Source organism: Bipolaris oryzae, assembly GCF_000523455.1.
Source record: "Bipolaris oryzae ATCC 44560 unplaced genomic scaffold scaffold_192, whole genome shotgun sequence".
Lineage (NCBI taxonomy): Eukaryota > Fungi > Ascomycota > Dothideomycetes > Pleosporales > Pleosporaceae > Bipolaris > Bipolaris oryzae.
In genome coordinates this window covers 18606-38622 of record NW_006911468.1, presented here as the reverse complement: position 1 = coordinate 38622, position 20017 = coordinate 18606, and the positions used below count along the sequence as shown (strand labels likewise).

The following is a 20017-nucleotide window of genomic DNA, read 5'->3' as shown; positions in this document are numbered from 1 at the left end:
ACTTCGAAAGATGGGACGAGTGCAAGATCTATTAGAGAGCGGGAGACATGTTGAGGGCAGTAAATCAAGTTCTATTTAATGTACGACGTGTACTACCATTCCCCGCACGAAAGATACGGGAATGCCCATGAGGATTACCCGGATATGCGGAGCATAGGCGCCGCACGCATCACCCCTCTTGTAGCATCCTAACACCTGCGTGAGGGGAAACGAGTGTTCCTCATCCGGAATGACGTATACGGAAATACCGTAGGAAGATCACGGGTCCAGTAGCATGGCTGGGTATCTTGCTTAGGGCGCTGAAGCTAGCGGTAGGGCGAGGGGTACCTGTGAGTATGGTGTTGAGGGAAGGCAGAGGTGCGGGGAACTTCGGGGGTGCCAAGCCATCAAGCTTCCACTCAGCCTTCTTTGTTGTCGAGAGCGAGGTAGCGATAACAACAGCATACAGTGGACAGCGCCTAAAGCACAACTACACCATGTCGCGTCAAAGTATGGCGCCGCAGCGCAATCTGTCGCTCACAGAGGAATTGGAGAAGTTGGAGCAATCCATCACCCTGACGCTGCAAGGTAAACAAAGTCTCGTGTACCCCACCAACGCGACTGACGGGAGCAGAAATCGACCAGAACTTCAGTCGTGCGCATCGCATCGTCACCACTGGTATTTTGCCTATAGTCGAACAGTATGGAAAACACTCGGAAGCCGTGTGGGAAGGGTCCAAGTTCTGGAAGCAGTTCTTCGAGGCCAGCGCCAACGTTTCGCTTTCTGGATACGAAGCACCGGACCAGGACGAATCCGTTGTGCATGACGAGGAGACAGAACAATCTCAAACTTATGAGGAAGAGACTGTTGAGGAGGACGAGGACGAGACTATGACAGGGGCGACAACCACACCACCACGACCAAGGTCTGCCCAAGAGGAGGAGCCTGAATCGACTATCGGTTTCGACTCGCCCTCGCTCGGCCACAGCACTCCACGTGCGCCCCAGTCGAACAAGAAAACCATGCAGATGGAAGGAGACATAAGCGACGGCGAGGAAGAGCCGCAATTTGCTGAGATGTCCTCACCCTACGAGGCGCTCAGGGCAGAGTTCCAGCCCAACCTGGGCGACACCAAGACGCCCAGGTTGGAGCCAGTCACTCCCGGTAAGGGTCAAGCGCTGCCAGATATGAGTGGCTTTGACTCCTCGCCCTTCATGCAGCCAACAGCCACGAAACAACAATCGTACATCAATCAGGATCCGTTGCTGCACCGCGTTCTCGACAAAACATACCGTGTGCAGGCGACGCCCATTATCAGCCCACGAAAATACAAGCCTACTGGCGCATTCACGCCTCGTGCTGCGCAGCGTGGTGCGCCCACTCCTCGGAGTGTTACCTCGAAGCTGCCAGCTTGGACCGAAGACTCTTCGCCGCCCTCGTCTCCTGCCCCGCAATTGCGCGCGGACATCTTCTCGCCTATGAAGACACCACGAACCCCCGGTGTGAGCGTACAGACACCTGCAAAGGGTAAACATCTGATGAGCATCCAGCGGACGGGTGGGACAGTCTTTGATGACAGCGATGAGGAGGAAGATGAGATTGAAATTTTTAGCCCCCCGAAAACAATTCAGTTCCATATCCCTCATAGCAAGCTCCTGCAAACACCCGGTAAGTCTCGGCACAGAGTTACATCTGACACACAACTGACATTTTCATAGCACGGGAGGCCAGTAAACGCATTGTAGACGACCTGTTGATGACGGCTGGAGGAGACATAACAGAAACCACTGAAGGCATGGACGAGGACAGTCCGAGTGTGGTGCGAAGGCAGGTAGATTTTGACGACAGTTTCTAGAAGAGAAGCAAACGACAGGCCACCAAATCCAGCTGCATGTTGCGTATAGAGAGCATTATACCCCACAGTACCTACATAGTCGATCCATCAAACTACCAGTCCTGTACTAGAACAGAGGCCCGATCATGGGCCCCAGGTGTCTTGCATGTGATGATCCACAGTGTAGGGCGAGCTAGCACGAAGCGGGGGTTAGCGGCGGCAACCCCATGCAGTAGCTCCGTCGTCATTCCATCACAATTGCCAGGCACCGGCTAAGCACACGAGAACACGACCGACGCCCAGTTCCTTTGTTCACCTTGTCCCCGCAATGCCAAAGTCGAAGCGGCCGCCAACATCGGGCTATGCCCGGATAGCTCAAGCTGAAGAAGAAGAAGACTCTGGGAGCGACTTCGAGGGCGACCACCACCAAAGCTCCCTGTCCAACACGCACTTTGCCCCTATACAGCCACATCGCAGTTCGGGCATGCGCATGAACGGCTCAGGGCCAAGTTCGCCAAATTTCAAGAAGACGCCTTCTGGACGAAGGCAGCGTGCCAACTCGGGAGTCGACATCAAAGCCATCAACGCCAGATTCGAGCGATGGGCCGACGAAATCGCGCAAAAGTTTAAGATCAAAAAGGGGAGCGACTCGGCAGAGGATGAACCCCTCGAGATACATCACTCCGTTTTCCAAGCCCCAGACTGGGTACGACCAGCAACGGCCGAGTCCCTGACGTTCGACTACGACGTACCATCCGACCGTATGACAAAGCTTGAATTCGATGATATTGTAGAAAGCGTCAGGACAGCAATTGACATGAATATGCACCCAAAGCTCATTACGCAGGGCAGCTCAGGCAGCTACTTTGCGCGGAACCCCCAGGGTAAAGTTGTGGGTGTTTTCAAGCCAAAGGACGAGGAGCCCTACGCGTCACGGAATCCGAAATGGACAAAGTGGATACACCGGAACCTTTTTCCCTTCTTCTTCGGCCGCGCCTGTCTCATTCCCAACCTCAGCTACATTTCCGAAGCTGCCGCATACGTTCTCGATACCCAGTTGCGCACCAATCTTGTGCCCTACACTGATGTCGTCGGCCTCTCTTCCAAGTCTTTTCATTACGATTTTTGGGACAGAAGGGCATACTACAGGAAGCGCAAGCCATTCCCTGAGAAGCTTGGCAGTTTCCAGGTGTTTTTGAAGGGATTCAAGGATGCGAACATCTTCCTCAAAGAGCACCCCTGGCCTGATCAGCACAATACGGGATACAGCGGAGACCGAGCTGCGCGGAAGAAGAAGCGGAGATGGGCAGAGGACTGCCGACCAAGTGGAGTTCAATCCGATGGCGAGGATGAAGAAGAACAAGCCGGCATGATGGGCGAGCACAATCAACGGAGGGGCTTCTGGACACCTGCGCTACAACAGTCCTTCAGAGAGCAGCTCGAGAAGCTGGTCATACTGGATTATATTATGCGAAATACAGACAGAGGACTGGATAACTGGATGATTAAGATTGATCAGAAGACACAGCAGGCCACGATTGTCGCCGAGCCGCCCAAACTAGATGAAGATGTGGATGTTCAGGACCACCAACCGAGCGACTACACAAGACATTCAATGGAGGCAGCGGATCCATACGGACGACGAGAGCCCATGAGTACAGCCAGTCGATCAAACACTCCTAGACAGAGCGGGCCAACGCCTACAGTCACGATTGGTGCTATTGACAACAGTTTGTCCTGGCCCTGGAAGCACCCCGACGCAGTAAGTAAATGTCTCTGACTGTTTGAATATACGTGCAGCGAGCTGATACAATCACAGTGGCGCAGCTATCCCTTTGGTTGGCTCTTTCTGCCTGTTTCGCTCATTGGACAGCCCTTCTCCGAAGCCACCCGCCGTCACTTTCTTCCTCTCCTCACGTCGAAACAATGGTGGAGCGACACGCAGGCAGCTCTCCGAAAATGCTTCTCGCAAGACGCCGACTTCAAGGAGCGCATGTATGCCAAACAAATTGCAGTCATGAAAGGACAAGCCTGGAATGTGGTGGAGACACTGAAGACGCCCGACCTGGGCCCTCTTGAGCTCACAAGGAGAGCTCGCGTATGTGTGTGGGATGACATAGTGGAGATACCGATTGCGGTTCCACTGAGAGCGCCATCGGCAGAGATGAGAAGACGGCAGTCAAGCAGGCCCCCAAGGCTAGAAGAGGAGCACGAAGAGATGGACATTACGGCTGTTTCGACACCGCCACAGAAGCCGCAGCAGGATCTCGTCATGAGTTCGCCTCCTCTGGAAACGGCACTCGAGAACCGTTTCAACCTAGCGCGGGGTGCTTCGTTGCTCGATGTACGCCAGGCTGATGGCCGTCCTAAATCGCCAGCAACTATCAATGACGTATATACGGGTTCACGAACCGTCGATAGGCATACGAATGGACGACCAGCATCGCAGTCGCGCATGAGCTACGAGCCCCCTCGTCGGCATGTGCGCGACAATCAACATCATCATAGGCGACTCTCGCTCACGCATGGAAGAGAGGTTGATGAGTATGGGTTCGACGACGACGGTGATCTGGGTTATGCTGCAAACGAAGACATGGAAGGAAACCAGAAAAAGGTGATTGTAGAACGGCTAGAGATGGTCAAGGGCAAGAATCCGGTATTCACTTGGTGCTGAGCAGGGGTTTGACCGGGCACTGGCACAATGGCATATGTTGTATGAAAGGAATGATTGTTTTGCATGGAAGGCGCGTGAAGGATTATCATGGCACTAAGCATGGGCATGGGCATATTCCGTGGGGCTGCATGGGTGGCGTTTTGTTGCATGTTTAGGTTAGGTAGCAACATGGCAATTGTCCTAGAAGGGGTTGCACTGCGTACCTTGACCCCCCACGTCTGGTGGTCATGTGCGTAGTACATGTTACGAGGTCAATCATCAATTATGACTCGGACTACATACCTTGATCTATTCGAGGCAGTGCTCGCGCAACAAGAATATTTGACGGCCCTTTCTCGGTGTCATCCCCGCACACGTTTGTAGGCCATGTGATGGTGGTGGGCACAGAAGACCTAGTCCACAAATATGGGATTGTTGAACACGCGTCGGAAATGACCGGCAGCGATTAGTGCACGCTGGTGGGTGTCGATAGATGTCGACTGATACTGAACGTGTAATCAACTTGCAAGGAGGAGAGAGGGAGGGGTGGAGGCCAAGGGTCAGCACAAGCAGTGGTTTTCCAGCCGACGACTGGGTAGGTATGCACTCTACGAGATACTCGACACCTAAGGAATCGTGTTCCTTGGACGCGCCAAGCATGCCGCCGTGGCTTCAAATTTAGATACGCATACGGTAGGTAATAGATGGCGTAAGAGCAGCTCCGCTAGGCAATCCGATGGCCTGCATTGAGCCAGGTCCGATGTCATCGCTATCGCGCTGCGAACGCATGCACGGTCTCGTTTCAGGCTTTGGCGTCGTCGTACACACACACACGCACACGAACGGAAGAATCGATGGGTCATCTGACATATCCATCCACACTCGCGCTAGGCCTCTTCCAGCCACACCTCAATCCACCCCCAACAGGCGACCATGAAAGGCAACAGCTCTCGACCCTGCGTGCATCGTTCAAAGAAGCAGGTCTTCGTATGACTCCCGCGCACCACACTCGTTGATGACAGCCGCGACATTACAAAGAGCTCAGCCGCCCAAATTACGGCCGCTTGACTTCAGCCATCGCAGAATCACTGTACAGCTGGAGTAGTCAGCATCACGCGACCTGTTGCTGATAGGGGTGCATTACCGCGGGGCTTTGATGAAAGAAGAGAAGTGAAGGCATCTGAGTGTTCAAGAGACGGATAAAGGGTTGCCAAACAACCTTTCCGGCGTGTTGTGGCCAACATTTACTAGGGCTTGGCATCAGATGCGCTGAGCCGTTGAGCATCACGGCGTCGTGGGAAGAGCTGGGAGACTCACAAGTGAAGTCAACAGGTAAAAGATAGAAACAGACGTCGGGCTTCGGAATCTAGACACCATGAATCCAGCTCTATTACTTGACCCCACGGGGCGACGGAGAACAGGTACGTCTTGTCAGTTTTCTCAGTCTACTTTTCGATACCTCTTCCTCCCACTTGGTATCAGTTGCCACCCAATCAGCTTTGGATATTCAAACGTCTTGAAATGTCAGACACAAACTATGACATGGAAACATCTGGCACAGGCGTGGACATGGTAGACGACGCGTACCCGGGCGCGACGTCATGGGCTTCACTTCTTGCGTCTGGACCCGATGAGCTTCTGTTTGATACACCACAACCAGCTGGTGATGATCTGGACTACTGCAACCTCGAGCTGCCAGATTCCCTCACATTCACCGACCCAGAGCTAACAACGCACGTGCCAGGCGAGACCACAACTCACCATAACAACAGCCACGGAGTGCCTGTACCTCAGATAGCTCAGTTCGATCCTCAAGCACTACTCAATCCCAAGACTGCAAATCCAAAGCGTCCAGCATCTTCTGGTGGAGACGCTGATCGCGGCCGCATCGAGCCCAGCAACATCGGCCAGGTCTCACTTGTCGAGCGTTTGCACAACATCCAAGAGCGCACGGCATCACCTGCAAAGCGGTTCAAAGCCGGAGAAGTACAGACGAACACTCCACATCGAACGAACTTTAGCGGTGGAAGCGCCCTTGATCTTCGGTACCACCAAAATTCTCCCCTAGCATCTCCACCGCAGCAAAAGCCGTCCATTGATCTAACCATGAGTGAGTACAGTATTTCATGAACAAGAAAACAGGACTGACAGATACTAGGCGACGACGAAGATGAAGTTCAGATAATTCAAGATAACAGCAATGATGAAGTCTGCATTGGCAAGCTCAAGCACACTTATATTCAAGCACATCTCGTTCCTTTCCCAGATCCCAAAAAGTTTGTCGGAAACCACGGTGGTCAGAGCCGAATCAAAGTCGCTTTTCGCAGGGCTGGCAACAAGGGCAACCAGATCATCATGGTACTTGACGGCATGGGCAAAGAGTTTGGTAGGGTCGATATGAAGACGGCACAGGGACTTACTCCTCTCATTGACAGCGCGCATATAAGCGGTCTCAAATGGATGGCCTGGACAGAGCCGCGTCGCAAGCTTCCAAATGAAGGACCACCGGGAAGCAGCACTTCGGCTCTTATCACCATGACACTGCAACTCTACTGCCCCCGCAAGAATGCAGATAATATCGGCAAATTTCTCAAGGGCAAGAACCTCATCCTAGAGCGTCCCGTTTTCGAGCTCGCGCGCCATGATTACTACAATCCGCAAACCAAAGAAGGGTTCCAGAAGAGCCAAGCTTCACAGCCTGGCTTCGAAGCGCCTGCACCATATGCGGCTATGAACAACTACGTGGTCCGCAGCGTCGACGAGATCCGCCAGGAAGTGGATGATGTCTTTGACACAGTTGTCTCCAGCTCTGAAGCGGTACCAATGCGGAATCCGTCACCACTCATCAAGACCGAGTTATACCCACATCAAAAGCAAGCGCTTTATTTCATGGTCGATCACGAAAAGGATCATTCTTCCCAAGAATTCGATCAGCGTAGGGATCCAATGTGGACGACCAAGACTCGTGATAACGGCCGGATATCATATGTACATATCATCACTGGCGAAGAGAGAGCCCAGAAGCCAGTTCCGAGCCTGGGAGGTATACTGGCCGATGAGATGGGACTTGGAAAGACACTTAGTATTCTGTCACTCATCTGCGACGAAGCCTCCATCACTGCCGCTCAAGCATTCAGCCAAAAGAAACCGCCTCCTCGCCCCCTTCCTGCCATGATACAGCCTACCATCAACACTCGAGCAACCCTTCTTGTATGCCCACTCAGTACGATGACTAACTGGAAGGAGCAGATCAAGGAGCATTTCCCCGAAGGTAATGGTGCATTAAAGTGGACGCGATACCATGGAGCCGAGAGATTTTCCATGACCCCTGAGAGGCTAGCAGACTATGACATAGTCCTGACTACCTATCATATCATCGCCAAGGACATCATGGACAAGAAGCGTGCCCTTCCTTATCTCAACTGGTTCCGCATTGTCCTTGATGAAGCTCATACGATTCGTAACCCAACAAACCAGTCCAAGGCCGCTTGTAATATGATGGGCCAGCGGCGATGGGCTGTTACGGGTACACCAGTTCAGAACCGACTTGAGGATCTTGGCGCACTCTTTAACTTCATCAAGCTCAGACCATTTGATACCACTGCAGGCTTCAACACGCATATACTGAACCCCTTCAAGAGTGCGGATCCCAACGTGGTAAAGCGACTACAGCTACTCGTTAGCACCGTGACCATTCGCCGCACAAAGGAGATCATCAAGGAAGAGGTGCCCAGGAAGCTCGATTATGTCGTCAGGCTGCAGTTTTCTAGGGAGGAGAAGCAGTTGCATGATTGGTTTGAGAAGGATACGCAGCGAAAGGTTCTTGCTGTTACCCAGGGTGACAAGATGGGCGGAAAGTCTTATGCACGCATTCTCACGGCTATTCTCAACCTTCGCCTTATCTGTGCACATGGACGTGACTTACTCAGCGAAGAAGCCTTGAAGACCACAGATGGCATGACATACGATCAGCCGATGGAGATTGAAGATGATGGTCAAGAAACGCCCCAGCTTACGCGTCAACAAGCATACGAGATGCTCAACCTTCTCGAATCTACAAACGCAGCTGATTGCCACTACTGCCCAGGCAAGAAGTCGATACTAGACGCTGACCCTGATGACGAGGATGAAGAAGGAAACGTCCAAGACGTCATCGGCTACATGACCACCTGCTACCACCTTGTCTGCCCCCGCCATCTTAAGAAGTTACGGGACCAGTGGAAGAGTCTCGTCCAACCCGACGGCTCTGTCCGCTGCCACATCTGCGACGACGTCAACCGACCCGCTGCCCTGGAACTCAAGCGCGCGGATTTCTATTCCTACCTCGAAGAGCAAGACCGTATCCGCAAAGATCCCAAGTTGGCCAAGAAAATAGGCAGTTACACAGGTCCTCACACAAAGACCCAAGCCCTTCTCAACGACCTGAATGAGTTCCGTCGCTGGAGCGATGAGCATCCCCATGAACGTCCTATAAAGAGGTACGTCTACCCACCATTTCCACATCCCTCATCTAGATTTTCTTTTACTAACATGCTACACCAGCATCGTCTTCTCCTCCTGGACCACACATCTCGACCTCATCGAAATCGCCCTCAAAACGGCTGGCCACGCCCTCGTTCGCCTCGACGGCCGCATGACCCGCGACGCCCGCGACAAATCCATGCACCTCCTGCGCACCGACCCCGCTATCCGCGTCATGCTCGTCTCTATTGGCGCTGGCGGTCTCGGTCTCAATCTCACCACCGCCAACAAGGTCTTCATGATGGAACCGCAGTTCAATCCCGCGGCTGAAGCCCAAGCTGTGGACCGTGTGCATAGGTTGGGTCAGGATAGAGAAGTTACGATTAAGAGGTTTATTATGCAGGATAGCTTTGAGGAGAAGATGTTGGTCCTGCAGGATAAGAAGAAGGCGCTTGCGGATTTGACCATGGCGAGGGAGAGGCGGAGTAAGGAGGAGGCGACCAAGGCGCGGTTGGAGGAGTTAAGGAGTTTGTTTAGATAAGGGGTTGTGGGAGAGGAAGGCGGGATGCAGAGGGTGAGAACAAAGGTGGAGGAGGATGACGACGAAATGAGTGCCAGGACGCGCACAGCGAAAAAAAAACGAAGGCATCAAGGAGCGAAACCAGCGATATGAATGATGATGAGAAGTCACATGAACGGGGGTGGATGCATATACAAACATGATATTTTCCGGGGATCTTATTGGGGAAAGTAAGGCACACTGGGCTTTGAAAGGGAACCGGGGGGGGAGAGGTACCACAAGCATACGACTTTTCACCATTCTAGTCGTTTCAACTGGTTCATTTTCTTTCTTTCTTTCCTTCTCTTTCTTCATTACAAGGTGTTTGAGGCGTGTACATGGCAAATATTCGAGTCGGATGGGTTGAAACGGTGATTTGTGTATATGGGTGGTCGGGCGGGCGGGCAGGCAAAAGGTGGGTAGGAAGGTGGCTTAAGGTGGGTGAATGGGTAAATAGGTAGGCGCGCAAAGGGGGGAAAGGGATGGGAAATCCCCATACACCTCTTTTTGTTTTTTGCCTTTTTCGGGTTTCAATCATGGCAGAGGTATATGTATGGTTCTGATTACATACATTTTATCTATATAGAAATTCCTTTTTTTTGTTTTGCTTGTTGAACTTTGGATTGATGTTGTGAAGATGAAGGTGGTGGGAGGGGGATGTGTATGTGAGTTTAGTGCGAGGATAGTGGGTGCACCTGTCTTTTGTGGGTCATTGAAATGTGCGCTGTGTTGATTGTGGTGGTTGGAAGTATGGAGGGTTGCGATGGGGGAATGGAAGTGAGGTGAGGGAGTGGTGGGATTTGAGGAGGGGGTTTGAGGAGGGATGGGTTGAAGTGGACGCTTGAGAAGGTGCGATTTTGTTGGGTAGTATTGGGGATGAGTTGGGATGAGGTTGTTTTTAGATTTTGAGGAGGGGATGGTGAAGAGACGGCGGAGAGTTTTTGTAAACGTTTTTTTCGGCAGTACCGCAATGTTGTAGTGTGCATATGTATCATGGAGGAATTTGGTGAGATTGTATGACGGGTTTGTCCTGAGATTTACTTTGGGAGCGTAGGGAAAGTCGGTTGAGATGCTTCATTGGCTGTATACTAGTCAGAGGCCGATTTGGGACCGTCCGGCGATGGTCATGCAGATGATTGTTGGTGGAAAGTAGAGGGATGTTAACATAATGAGGCGGAGATATCGATCTGTTGCTTTGGCGAGGGTCTCTTATTGAATAGAATTTGGTAGTGTTTGTGGATCATGAAAGCAACTAAGATCGGTGCTACATAAGCCTGGGCGGATGAGGCGGTCTGTACGACGGTAAATGTAACAACCCCCCCAGGTCTTGTGTCACAATCACTGCATCAATCTAGCAACTGCTAGCGAAAATGAGTAGATGACTTGGCATCTCGGCCAACGTTGGCAATCGCGCCATGTTCTTCTCCCCTTGTACATGGACCAATCCCATGTAATAACTCGCGTTCGCCAGTCGCTATGATACAGGCGCTCTGTTTGCCAGTGGATTGTTCGTAGCAAAGACGTGGCTCGGCTTTTTTGTGGGCGTAGATTGTTTTCCTGGTGATGCGAGGATATGAATTCTGGCGGCCAAGCTTCCCAACACTTCATCGATGTTGAGCCTAAACTCACTGCGAGGGAGTGTTCAGTTGCACTGATGATCCAAAAAGCCAGCTCAGCTCGCGCTATGTGGGAAGCTTCATATCTTGACTTTTCTTGGTTCACTTTCATCACTTGCGCCTACATATCCAGCGACAGCCTTTCGATCCTGCTCTCAAGATCCCTTGCACCTTTTATTACCTATCAGCGTCGGATAGATTTCAATTCATCCCGAGAGAACTAATTTCTTCAATCACAAAGACACTCTAGTTTGACTTCATCTCAAGACACTCCACTGCAATGTATCCTGTGATACCCCGGCGATATCGACGTTATGGAGGCTACGCTTCGCTATACAACCCTCCCTCACCATTCGATACGCCCAGCTTCAGATATTCTAGTGGCACTTCTAGTAGCCTCAATCCCTTGAATACCGACTGGAAAATGCCGAACATCAATATAGCAACCAATATCGAACAAGCTACACGGCGACACGTTGATACGCAGCGGGAGTACGAAAAGGCGAGAGAAAAGTTCGAGGAAGCGAAGACGAAGATGGAAGAGTGTGAGAAGAACATGAAGGATGCTGAGCGTTTGCTTTATTTTGCAAAGTATCGAGTGCCAGGTTGGTGACGCGAGTGATGTTGCTAGTATGAGGGGTGGCAGTGAAAGCGAATAAGAGGGGTGATATATAATCTTGCGACCTCGAGTAGTATCTTTGTGCTTCTGGGAATCAACATTTCCGCGTTTCGAACACAGCGGTGGTTATCAACAGTAGCCAAAGGTCTCTTATATGAGTTTGCAGTGATCGGAATTTCGAGTTCTGTTCGGTGTCATCGCCCGCTTTAGGTGATCAGATGAAAGTTTTAGTGGGTTCAATTCGATCTTGACGATATAGGAGACGTTAATATATAACCCAGAAGACGTGGTGTCATTTGCCTATACTTTGGAGGCTTGTTCGTTCTGTGTGAGATGACATCATCGTTTCCATATCTCCCTATCCCAGAGCCATAATCGCATCTGCTAGTATCTTTGGCTCGTGAATACGTAAGCAAAGTGGTCTTTGGCAAGCGATTCAGTCTAACAGTACTGCTTTTGGGATTCTGATATCAAATTTACTCATATATTCTTGATAATCAGATATTTTGACCCGAATGCCCTTGTAACAAGATAACCTCCGTAAGAGTAAAAGTTCAAATAAATCGATTACAGCTGGAAGGATATGATGGCAGAATTGCTTTTTATAGCCTCAGGCTTCTGTACGACAAAGGCTGGATGGCCAACAAGCAGAGCTTACACCTTCAACTTCTTACTATCGAATTCTGAAATCCCGAACTCGATTATCGTGGCTCTCAATAAACTCATCACACAGAAAGAAGACAGTAGACGGAACCCTGAAGCTATCCCCAAATATGTGGCAGTCTCCAGTAAGAAGTGTCCAGTTCTCAAATTGGTCTGGTCTCAACAAGCAAGGCGCGTCAGTACCCGAGAGTATGCAAACTACGTTCTCTCGCTCCGCACATGCAGGTACAATTATCAGTTCTTTGTTATCCATAACGCCGATCCTACATTGGTTGAGAGAGTTAAAGAAATGACCAGCGTCCTCATCGCTGATTGACATTGACTCACTTGGCTTTACTCATGATTCGTTAATTGCATTCTCGCTCCGTCAAAAGGGGTACTACTTACATCCACATTGGACCAAAACCGACTTAAGTGTGAGTGAAGTTTATGGGTATCTATAGTAAACAGAGCTAACTGATCAGCCAACTAGGTCGGTTACGCGCTAGCGCTACGACTTTTGCACTCACCATTCGTAATCGCTTTCCCAAGTTGACTAGTCATGCCACAATTATTTGATTTGCCATCAACACCCGAAATGCTTTCAGAATCACCAAGAAACGATAAAAGTGCCATGATCTGGTTCTTTGCGTCGTTTGTATCTAGGAACATGAAGACCTTGCTAGTCTCTTCTATACGCGCATACTCACACCCTGTGACAGATAGCTCAAGATGTTCACTGCTCCATTCATTCAGAACCGGGCGAATCTGATGATTTCGGTTGTCTTGAGACTTAAGTTTTGGAGCAGCTCGATCGAATGTGTCCTCCAGAGATTCAACCACAAAGTAATAGAAATGGAGCGGGTCATCCTGGGTCCAATCAGGAATCCATGAGGGCATGTTTCTCTTGTGTGGGTGGTGAATGGCGGTGAATATTCGAAGCCCAAGAACTGGCAGAAGGAATATTGCAACGTTCGTGAAGATCTGCTCAGCAGTTTGTGTATAATCGATCAAGTGCTCCATCTTTGACTGCCCAGGACCAGTCAAAGACTTGAGGGCGAAGATCTTGTCTCTGGAATCAGTTGCCAGGCAATTTCGGCTTTCGTATAGCCGATTCCATAGACAGAACTCGGTTGTTGAGTAGTGTTCTGGTGCTAGATAGATGAGTTTCAGTGGCAAAGGCCAAGCGCGGTCGGTCACATTATGGTTTGAGTGATAACCAAAGTGTAGTTCTTTGAGAGCATCAAAAGACACGCTAGAAGAACCACAGATGATTGTGACTGAGGCTTTCGAGAAGACTTCTTGTAGAACCCAGACTCTTTTAAACCACGGTCTTTGGTAGAATGTCTGGAGTTCTTGAACAATTTCTTCACTTGGACACGGTCGATCGCAGCCTCCTGTCTGCCTAAGCAACTCGTCCGCCGCTGTCAGCTCATTGAACAAAACACGGCTTCCTGGTGTATGTTCGCCAAGATACACCAGGACATTGGATGCGCGCCAGAAAACCTTATCCATGATCCGAACTTGGCAAGCCCGCTCTGCCATATCTCGCTGATTGATACAAATGGCATCGATCCAAACCAACCGGTGCTCGTGTCTTAGCCGCAGGTGCCGAAGGGCTTGGTAGCAATTCTCCCCTACGCGTTGCCATTCCCTGCCACCATTCAATTCAATCTTCTTCGTGGGATTGCTATCGCCCCAGGTGTAAGAAAGTGCCTCGTATTCGAGAGACGCGTCGGATAGTGATGCATGTTGAATGGTGCATGCAATAGGGTCTGAATCTTTCAAGCTGGGATGCAAAGTCAGAATCCGAAGAGAGTCATTGCTTTGCAGTGGCCGATATCGATGATAACGCATGTTGATTGAAAGATATGGATAAATAATTGAATAGAGAAGGAGTATATTGGAAATCGGTGGATGTTAGCGATGTCTAGGCATCAGCTCTGCTATGCAACTAAGCCCTTGGCTGCATCTAGCAGGTGGGGTTATTCTAGCTTAGGCGTTCCATACTTCACTGGCTATACTTCTTGAATAGAATAAGTGGGGCTAATAAACTGCGACGCTGTGGCGCAAAACAAGGCTGTAGCTGCATGCAGAGATGAAGCCGCTTTCACTAAGCACTGTATCGCCATATCTGGGCTTCGGACGCTCTGCATGACTCCAGTATTGATCAATCGATATCCAAATTTGTGACGTATCCTGTTCTACACCGTCTAGACTATACGCTTCCAGTGCCTTAGTTTTTCGCTTCTATCCACATAACTTCTCATATCCTCAGGCTTTATCTGCTTCTCCAGTTGCATTCAGTCGGCCACGCTCTCTTTTGTCATGGGCTTCTTTGGCCTCTTTAGTTGCTTTCTTCCTAGCGCCATCCGCCCGAACCACCCTACCATTCCCATCCCTGTCGACTATCTAAAGAACAACAGACTTTTTCTTACAGCGAGTCTTGGCTTCACCGTTCGTCTCTTTGAGAATTGCGATATAGTTTCAATCCAGTGCTTGCTTGGCGAAGAATTGTCGGGCGGCATCAGCAAGCTTCTAAAAGAGTATTTTATAGAGAGCCTGGCTTCGCTCGTTACCATTACAAGAACTATGCTTGATCTGCTTTAACAAAACCGTCAGGGGTTCTGGGGAGACGGACATTCCACCACACCAGTTGTTTTAGTACGAAGGCATACGCATTAGCATGACTGTCATGCGCTACGAATCATATCGCTGTCAATGTGTATGTGACGCCTAGTCACCCAGTGCCAAATAACCCTGATTGAATGATTGACAATTTTTATACCAACACTCCATCAAAGATAAAAAGCACTAGTAAGGTCATTCCACATAGTTCTCTTCTAACCGCTATATCGCCTTTTATTTGCTCCTTTATCTACAAACAATGCCACTCCAAAGTCTTACGCCCGAAATCTACCTGACCCACGACCCGATATCCAATAACTCAAGTGTGTTTCTAAAATTGAAACTATGGTTCAATATGGGCGTGATCATAACCCTCATGATGTCCCAGTTCCGACCTACGATCAGAATACAGCTAGTTGGAAGTGCTCTGGGTGGCGTCCAAATTACAAGTCCTGAATGCTTTACATGGACTTTATAAGCGCAGATTTCAATAATGCGTTACAAAATATCAGATACGACATGGTATTTTTTCTGAAAAACGCAGGTGCATAATTAGTGGACATTTACGAGATAACCGGGCAAAATGAGGGCTCACTATCCTACGACGTGCATTGGTCATTCGCGAGCTAAGTGTATGAACAATGCAATGATATAGATGCAGTCTTGACTAAATGTTCTCAGCGATGTCATCAGCAGAGTGAATGTTTTCAGTTCATTGGTCAACTTTGTCGACCATGCAAGATTGCGAAATTGTAGCGCGTAGGCTTACCTGTCTCTTGCGAAGGAACTCTGATAATAAGAGACCCAGCTCTAGTCACAACTAAAAATTGAAAACTGATGAGAGCCAAGGTATTGCAAGGCTGTTACTTCCATCGACTTAGTGATCAGGCAGTGAAGCTTTCCTGAAACAGGAAAAGGCACTATCATTACATCATCGATCGGGACTGCGGGGTGCCTCAGTGGAACAGAATTTCAGTGCACTAGCAGAGAGTCGTCATTAAACTTTACTTGTCCCAGACCTTCCTCCAGATCATTAAATCTTCGAGAGTTCTAGCTGCAGTGATGCACGTAAAAACGTTCTCATTCTTCCTCGTGAAGAACCACCGATTTTCCACTAGTGCTTGCACTCGTGTTTGTACTGGGAGTTGCTCGTCACTAAAGCAGGCCCATGCTTGTTCATAAGGTCGTATGTTGGGTTGAAGGTGTGATAGGTCCTCATAAACAACGCCATACTTTTCTAATAATGCCTTCATCTTTACCCCTGCAGCCTCCGAAAGTTCTCCAAGCAGTGGGGTCCAGACGGTCAATTTATTGATCTGATTTGGCAACTCCTCGAGTAGCCATTTCTGGTATTCTTGAAGGTCGGAATCTAGTTCCTGCAAATCGTTCTCACTCAATTTCATGAGGTCACTCCAAGAAGCGCCCCCAACCCGTATAACAGATTGTGATTCTTTATCATTGTCATTCCTTTCCGTAATCGCTTTTTGGAGAGTTTTCAATGCTGCATTTTTCCTCCTATCGTAGTCACCGTCTGCATACAGCATGGGCAGCTGCACGTCAAAAATCCCCATTAAGGAATAAGCAACGTCTTCCGGGATCGTTGCAGAGCGGCTCTTGATCCAAGAAAAACGCTCTTCTACGGTAAAATAAAGGAGCTCAAGTCCTTGGAGGGCTCGGATGGGAATCTGAGTCACAGCACTAATCGTAGATACTAGCTCTTTCTTGTTGCCGAGGAATGTCTTTTCCCTGGAAAAGAAGGAGATGGAAGTAGGCGCAATGAGTTCCTGAAGCGTCCAACTGCGTTTGAACCATCTGCTCTTTAAGAATGCCTCTTTCCATTTCATATCAGAAACTTCTGTAGACTCATGGACGGATACATCAGAGAGATACACGTAGCATCTGGTAGAATTCTGATACCAATAGAACATGGAGGCCAATGAATGCTGAAGTTCGGAGCTGGACGATTTGTTGATGCAGCAGGTGTCAATCCAGAAGTATGTTAGGCCATCCCTCACGACTCTCTCTTGACAGAAGCGTAGCTTTTCGTATCCCAGTTTGCTAGTATCATCATATTCTTTTTGTCCACCTTGAATATCCTCGAATTGAACCTCATCATCACTGCGACCCCAAGTATGGGATAGTATCGCATAGACTGGAGTTTCTCCCCCCGAGAACCTCTCAAGGATCCATCTGCGTTTACTAGGATCAAGCCGCAGAAGACGCATACTTAATGGTGTTCATTGAAAGAATGTAGAAAGTTGCAAGGGTGAAAAGGTATAGAATGATGCGAACCCTTTACACAACAGACTCAGTTTACCCCGCACAAGGCTGTGCTGTGTTGCGCGGACAGTTTTAGTTCAACCAATCAAGTCTCAACTAAAAAGAGTCGCTTTTTACTATTTGAATGCTCCTTTGGGAAAGCTTCATATTTGAGTAATGAAAAACCTGTGTTAAGTGGGACGCGTATTTAGTCTTGAATCGCCTAAAACAGCACTGGTACTCAAATATGTCATACGAAGTAAGTAACGTAATCTTAGATACCGAAGATTTTTCGTATAAGAGATGAGAGAAAAAACATGAACGACTGGTGCGTGGAACTCTTTAGCCAGAAGGCGATCAATCTTGTGCATGACCACCTTTGGTATACTCACAAAACGAATTTCATCACAAGAAGCCTAGCTTAATCAATCGCTGCCGTTTGGAACCTGATCATTGACTAAAAACGATAAGATCATTCCCCCGATTGGCTCTTTCTAAGGCAATAAAATCATTGCTCTGCAGACTTTGTCTAGACATGGTTTAGGGTGGAGCGTAGGCCCCCATGTTCCTTGGCCTTTTAACGTAGCCGATTCCAGGGGGGTCTACATCGACTGATGTTTGTTTCTAGAGCGCTTAAACGTCGTAGATCCACTTTTGGACTGCCTTTTCTAACTATACAATCATTTGCATAGATCTCCCAAGACTTAATTCATCGGAGAAAGCTCCAAGACAGGCCCACAAAACGCGACGCTGGCTCCCGAGACCCGTCGCTTCCCGTACTACGGTTAAGGCGCTCAAAATGGCAGGCGTTGGCCGAGAGAACAGGGGTTTCCCCCTTCCCACATTCCTATTGTTTCCTAAATACCCCTTACGCAATTCCTTGGCCACTCATGACTCGGAGGATTTTATTGAGCTATACGAACAGTATTGCAGATCTTATACTGAAAGAGGCAGAAGTCAAGAAACGATAAGACCTGCTTGGATTTGGGACCATTTTTCAATTACAATAGTCTATGCGACAACGGCCATAGTGCAAGTCAAAAAGCGCGTCTAGTCCAGCAGTGTTAGGCAAGCCGCCTCTGGTCCACACGCCTTGCCTTCGTTCACAATGCGCTTCTTCACTCGTTTCACCGCGCTGGTCACAGCCGCAGCTCCATTCGTTGCTCTTGCTGCCCCCGTCGCAGCACCTCCAACGGATGACATTATTCCTGGAAGATATATAGTCCAGTTGAAGCCTGATACCGATGTCGCAGCGGTCGCTGCCCACCACCACAAGGTGCGCAGCATCCATGCCCGCAACCTGGCTCGACGAGGTGACAATTCTCCAGCTGGTGAGCCAGTGGAGCGCGAGTACGGCTTCGGCGACTTCAAAGGCTATGCTGGGTCTTTCGATGAGGCAACCATCGAAGAGTTGAAGACTCTGCCAGAGGTAATCCAGGTCCCGCCATACAATGGCACAACGTAGCAATGCTGATTTCATTGTTAGGTCCTTGTAGTTGAGCCAGATTTCATTATGAGAACTTCCGCGATTGTGTCTCAGGCAAGCCCACCATGGGGCCTTGCTAGTATCTCCTCCCGCACGCCAGGAGCCAGCTCTTATGTCTACGATGACAGTGCGGGTCAAGGCACCTTTTCCTACGTAATAGGTAAGTCAGAAATACCGTGCAGATCTTGATTTGGTGTTGACATGTTATCAAGATACTGGTGTCCGCATCACCCACCAGGACTTCGGCGGACGAGCCATCTGGGGATATAATGCCGTCAGAAACAGTCCTAATACTGATGAAGATGGCCATGGAACGTAAGCCGAACCCCATCTCACAGTGCTCATACCCGTCTGACATAACTTAGTCACGTTGCTGGAACCGTTGGTGGTACCACCTATGGTGTTGCTAAGAAAACCACCATCATAGGTGTCAAGACCCTCGGTGGCAGCACAGGAACTGCATCAGATGTCTTCGCAGGGTTTGACTGGACGGTCAACGACATTGTCTCCAAGAACCGACAAAACACTGCCGTTATCAACATGTCGTTCGGTGCATCTGCCTCTACAACGTGGGATAATGCCATTACTGCAGCCTGGAACAAAGGTATAAGTATGGTCGTATCGGCAGGAAACGAAAATGGTCCCACCTCCAATAGCTCGCCAGCCCGCTCTCCCGAAGTCATCTGTGTCGGAAACGTCCAGAGCAACAACCGGAGACTCAGCGGTGGAAGAGGCTCCAACTACGGCCCTGAAGTGGATATCTTTGCTGCGGGCACCTCCATCGTCTCCGCATCCCATCTGAGTGATACAGGGACAGCCACTAAGACCGGTACCTCGATGGCGGCCCCTCATGTAGCTGGTCTTATCTCATACCTTCGTGGTCTCGAAGGTCCTTCCACTGCGGCGGCCGTTAAGGCAAGGGTGTACCAATTGGGCACGCCTGGTGTCGTGACAGACACAATGGGCTCAGTTAATCTTTTGGCGTACAACGGTAACAAATGATTGTATTTCTAATGCATGTGGATCTCAGAATCGCGTTAATCTGAGATTGTACGATTGAGATGTAATCTACTTCCTGGCTTAGCTTCTTTCCTGTAAATATTATATGTTGAATACCACTTATCCGGTATTATCCAAGTCACTTTTCATGCCTCGAATTTATCGTATGGTTTGCTTAGGCTAGCCTGTCACGGCCGGGACGACCACCAAAAGGGACAAGGTATCAGAACAGTATATGGTACAAGTGTTGTCTATCCCGGTAGTTGCGGAGGTGAGCTAAG

The 20017-nt window shown here is 49.5% G+C and overlaps 8 protein-coding genes across 8 annotated transcripts; 5 read left to right on the top strand and 3 right to left on the bottom strand.

Annotated features, from left to right (window-relative positions):
* Nucleotides 1-476: 476 nt before the first annotated feature.
* Nucleotides 477-1835, top strand: COCMIDRAFT_40513 (uncharacterized protein; the record flags this gene model as incomplete). Its single annotated transcript, XM_007693997.1, has 3 exons — nucleotides 477-567; nucleotides 614-1648; nucleotides 1699-1835. 3 exons carry the CDS (start codon nucleotides 477-479, stop codon nucleotides 1833-1835), a joined length of 1263 nt encoding a protein of 420 aa, XP_007692187.1.
* A 307-nt stretch (nucleotides 1836-2142) lies between these two features.
* COCMIDRAFT_106521 (uncharacterized protein) lies at nucleotides 2143-4488 on the top strand (the record flags this gene model as incomplete). Its single annotated transcript, XM_007694006.1, has 2 exons — nucleotides 2143-3576; nucleotides 3634-4488. 2 exons carry the CDS (start codon nucleotides 2143-2145, stop codon nucleotides 4486-4488), a joined length of 2289 nt encoding a protein of 762 aa, XP_007692196.1.
* Nucleotides 4489-5842: 1354 nt separating this feature from the next.
* Nucleotides 5843-9469, top strand: COCMIDRAFT_106516 (uncharacterized protein; the record flags this gene model as incomplete). The annotated part of the gene is made up of 4 exons (XM_007694005.1): nucleotides 5843-5888; nucleotides 6212-6577; nucleotides 6626-8945; nucleotides 9010-9469. The coding sequence occupies 4 exons, from the start codon at nucleotides 5843-5845 to the stop codon at nucleotides 9467-9469; spliced, it is 3192 nt and encodes a 1063-aa protein (XP_007692195.1).
* A 552-nt stretch (nucleotides 9470-10021) lies between these two features.
* Nucleotides 10022-10297, bottom strand: COCMIDRAFT_106533 (uncharacterized protein; the record flags this gene model as incomplete). The annotated part of the gene is made up of 1 exon (XM_007694004.1): nucleotides 10022-10297. A coding segment is annotated over one exon (276 nt), but the record flags the coding sequence as incomplete, so codon positions are not given.
* A 1230-nt stretch (nucleotides 10298-11527) lies between these two features.
* On the top strand, nucleotides 11528-11716 carry COCMIDRAFT_106527 (uncharacterized protein; the record flags this gene model as incomplete). The annotated part of the gene is made up of 1 exon (XM_007694003.1): nucleotides 11528-11716. One exon carries the CDS (start codon nucleotides 11528-11530, stop codon nucleotides 11714-11716), a length of 189 nt encoding a protein of 62 aa, XP_007692193.1.
* Nucleotides 11717-12395: 679 nt separating this feature from the next.
* On the bottom strand, nucleotides 12396-14221 carry COCMIDRAFT_40509 (uncharacterized protein; the record flags this gene model as incomplete). Its single annotated transcript, XM_007693996.1, has 3 exons — nucleotides 12396-12716; nucleotides 12773-12822; nucleotides 12931-14221. 3 exons carry the CDS (start codon nucleotides 14219-14221, stop codon nucleotides 12396-12398), a joined length of 1662 nt encoding a protein of 553 aa, XP_007692186.1.
* Nucleotides 14222-15996: 1775 nt separating this feature from the next.
* COCMIDRAFT_106529 (uncharacterized protein) lies at nucleotides 15997-17217 on the bottom strand (the record flags this gene model as incomplete). The annotated part of the gene is made up of 1 exon (XM_007694002.1): nucleotides 15997-17217. One exon carries the CDS (start codon nucleotides 17215-17217, stop codon nucleotides 15997-15999), a length of 1221 nt encoding a protein of 406 aa, XP_007692192.1.
* A 1142-nt stretch (nucleotides 17218-18359) lies between these two features.
* On the top strand, nucleotides 18360-19739 carry COCMIDRAFT_29905 (uncharacterized protein; the record flags this gene model as incomplete). Its single annotated transcript, XM_007693994.1, has 4 exons — nucleotides 18360-18680; nucleotides 18738-18897; nucleotides 18950-19052; nucleotides 19103-19739. 4 exons carry the CDS (start codon nucleotides 18360-18362, stop codon nucleotides 19737-19739), a joined length of 1221 nt encoding a protein of 406 aa, XP_007692184.1.
* Nucleotides 19740-20017: the final 278 nt, after the last annotated feature.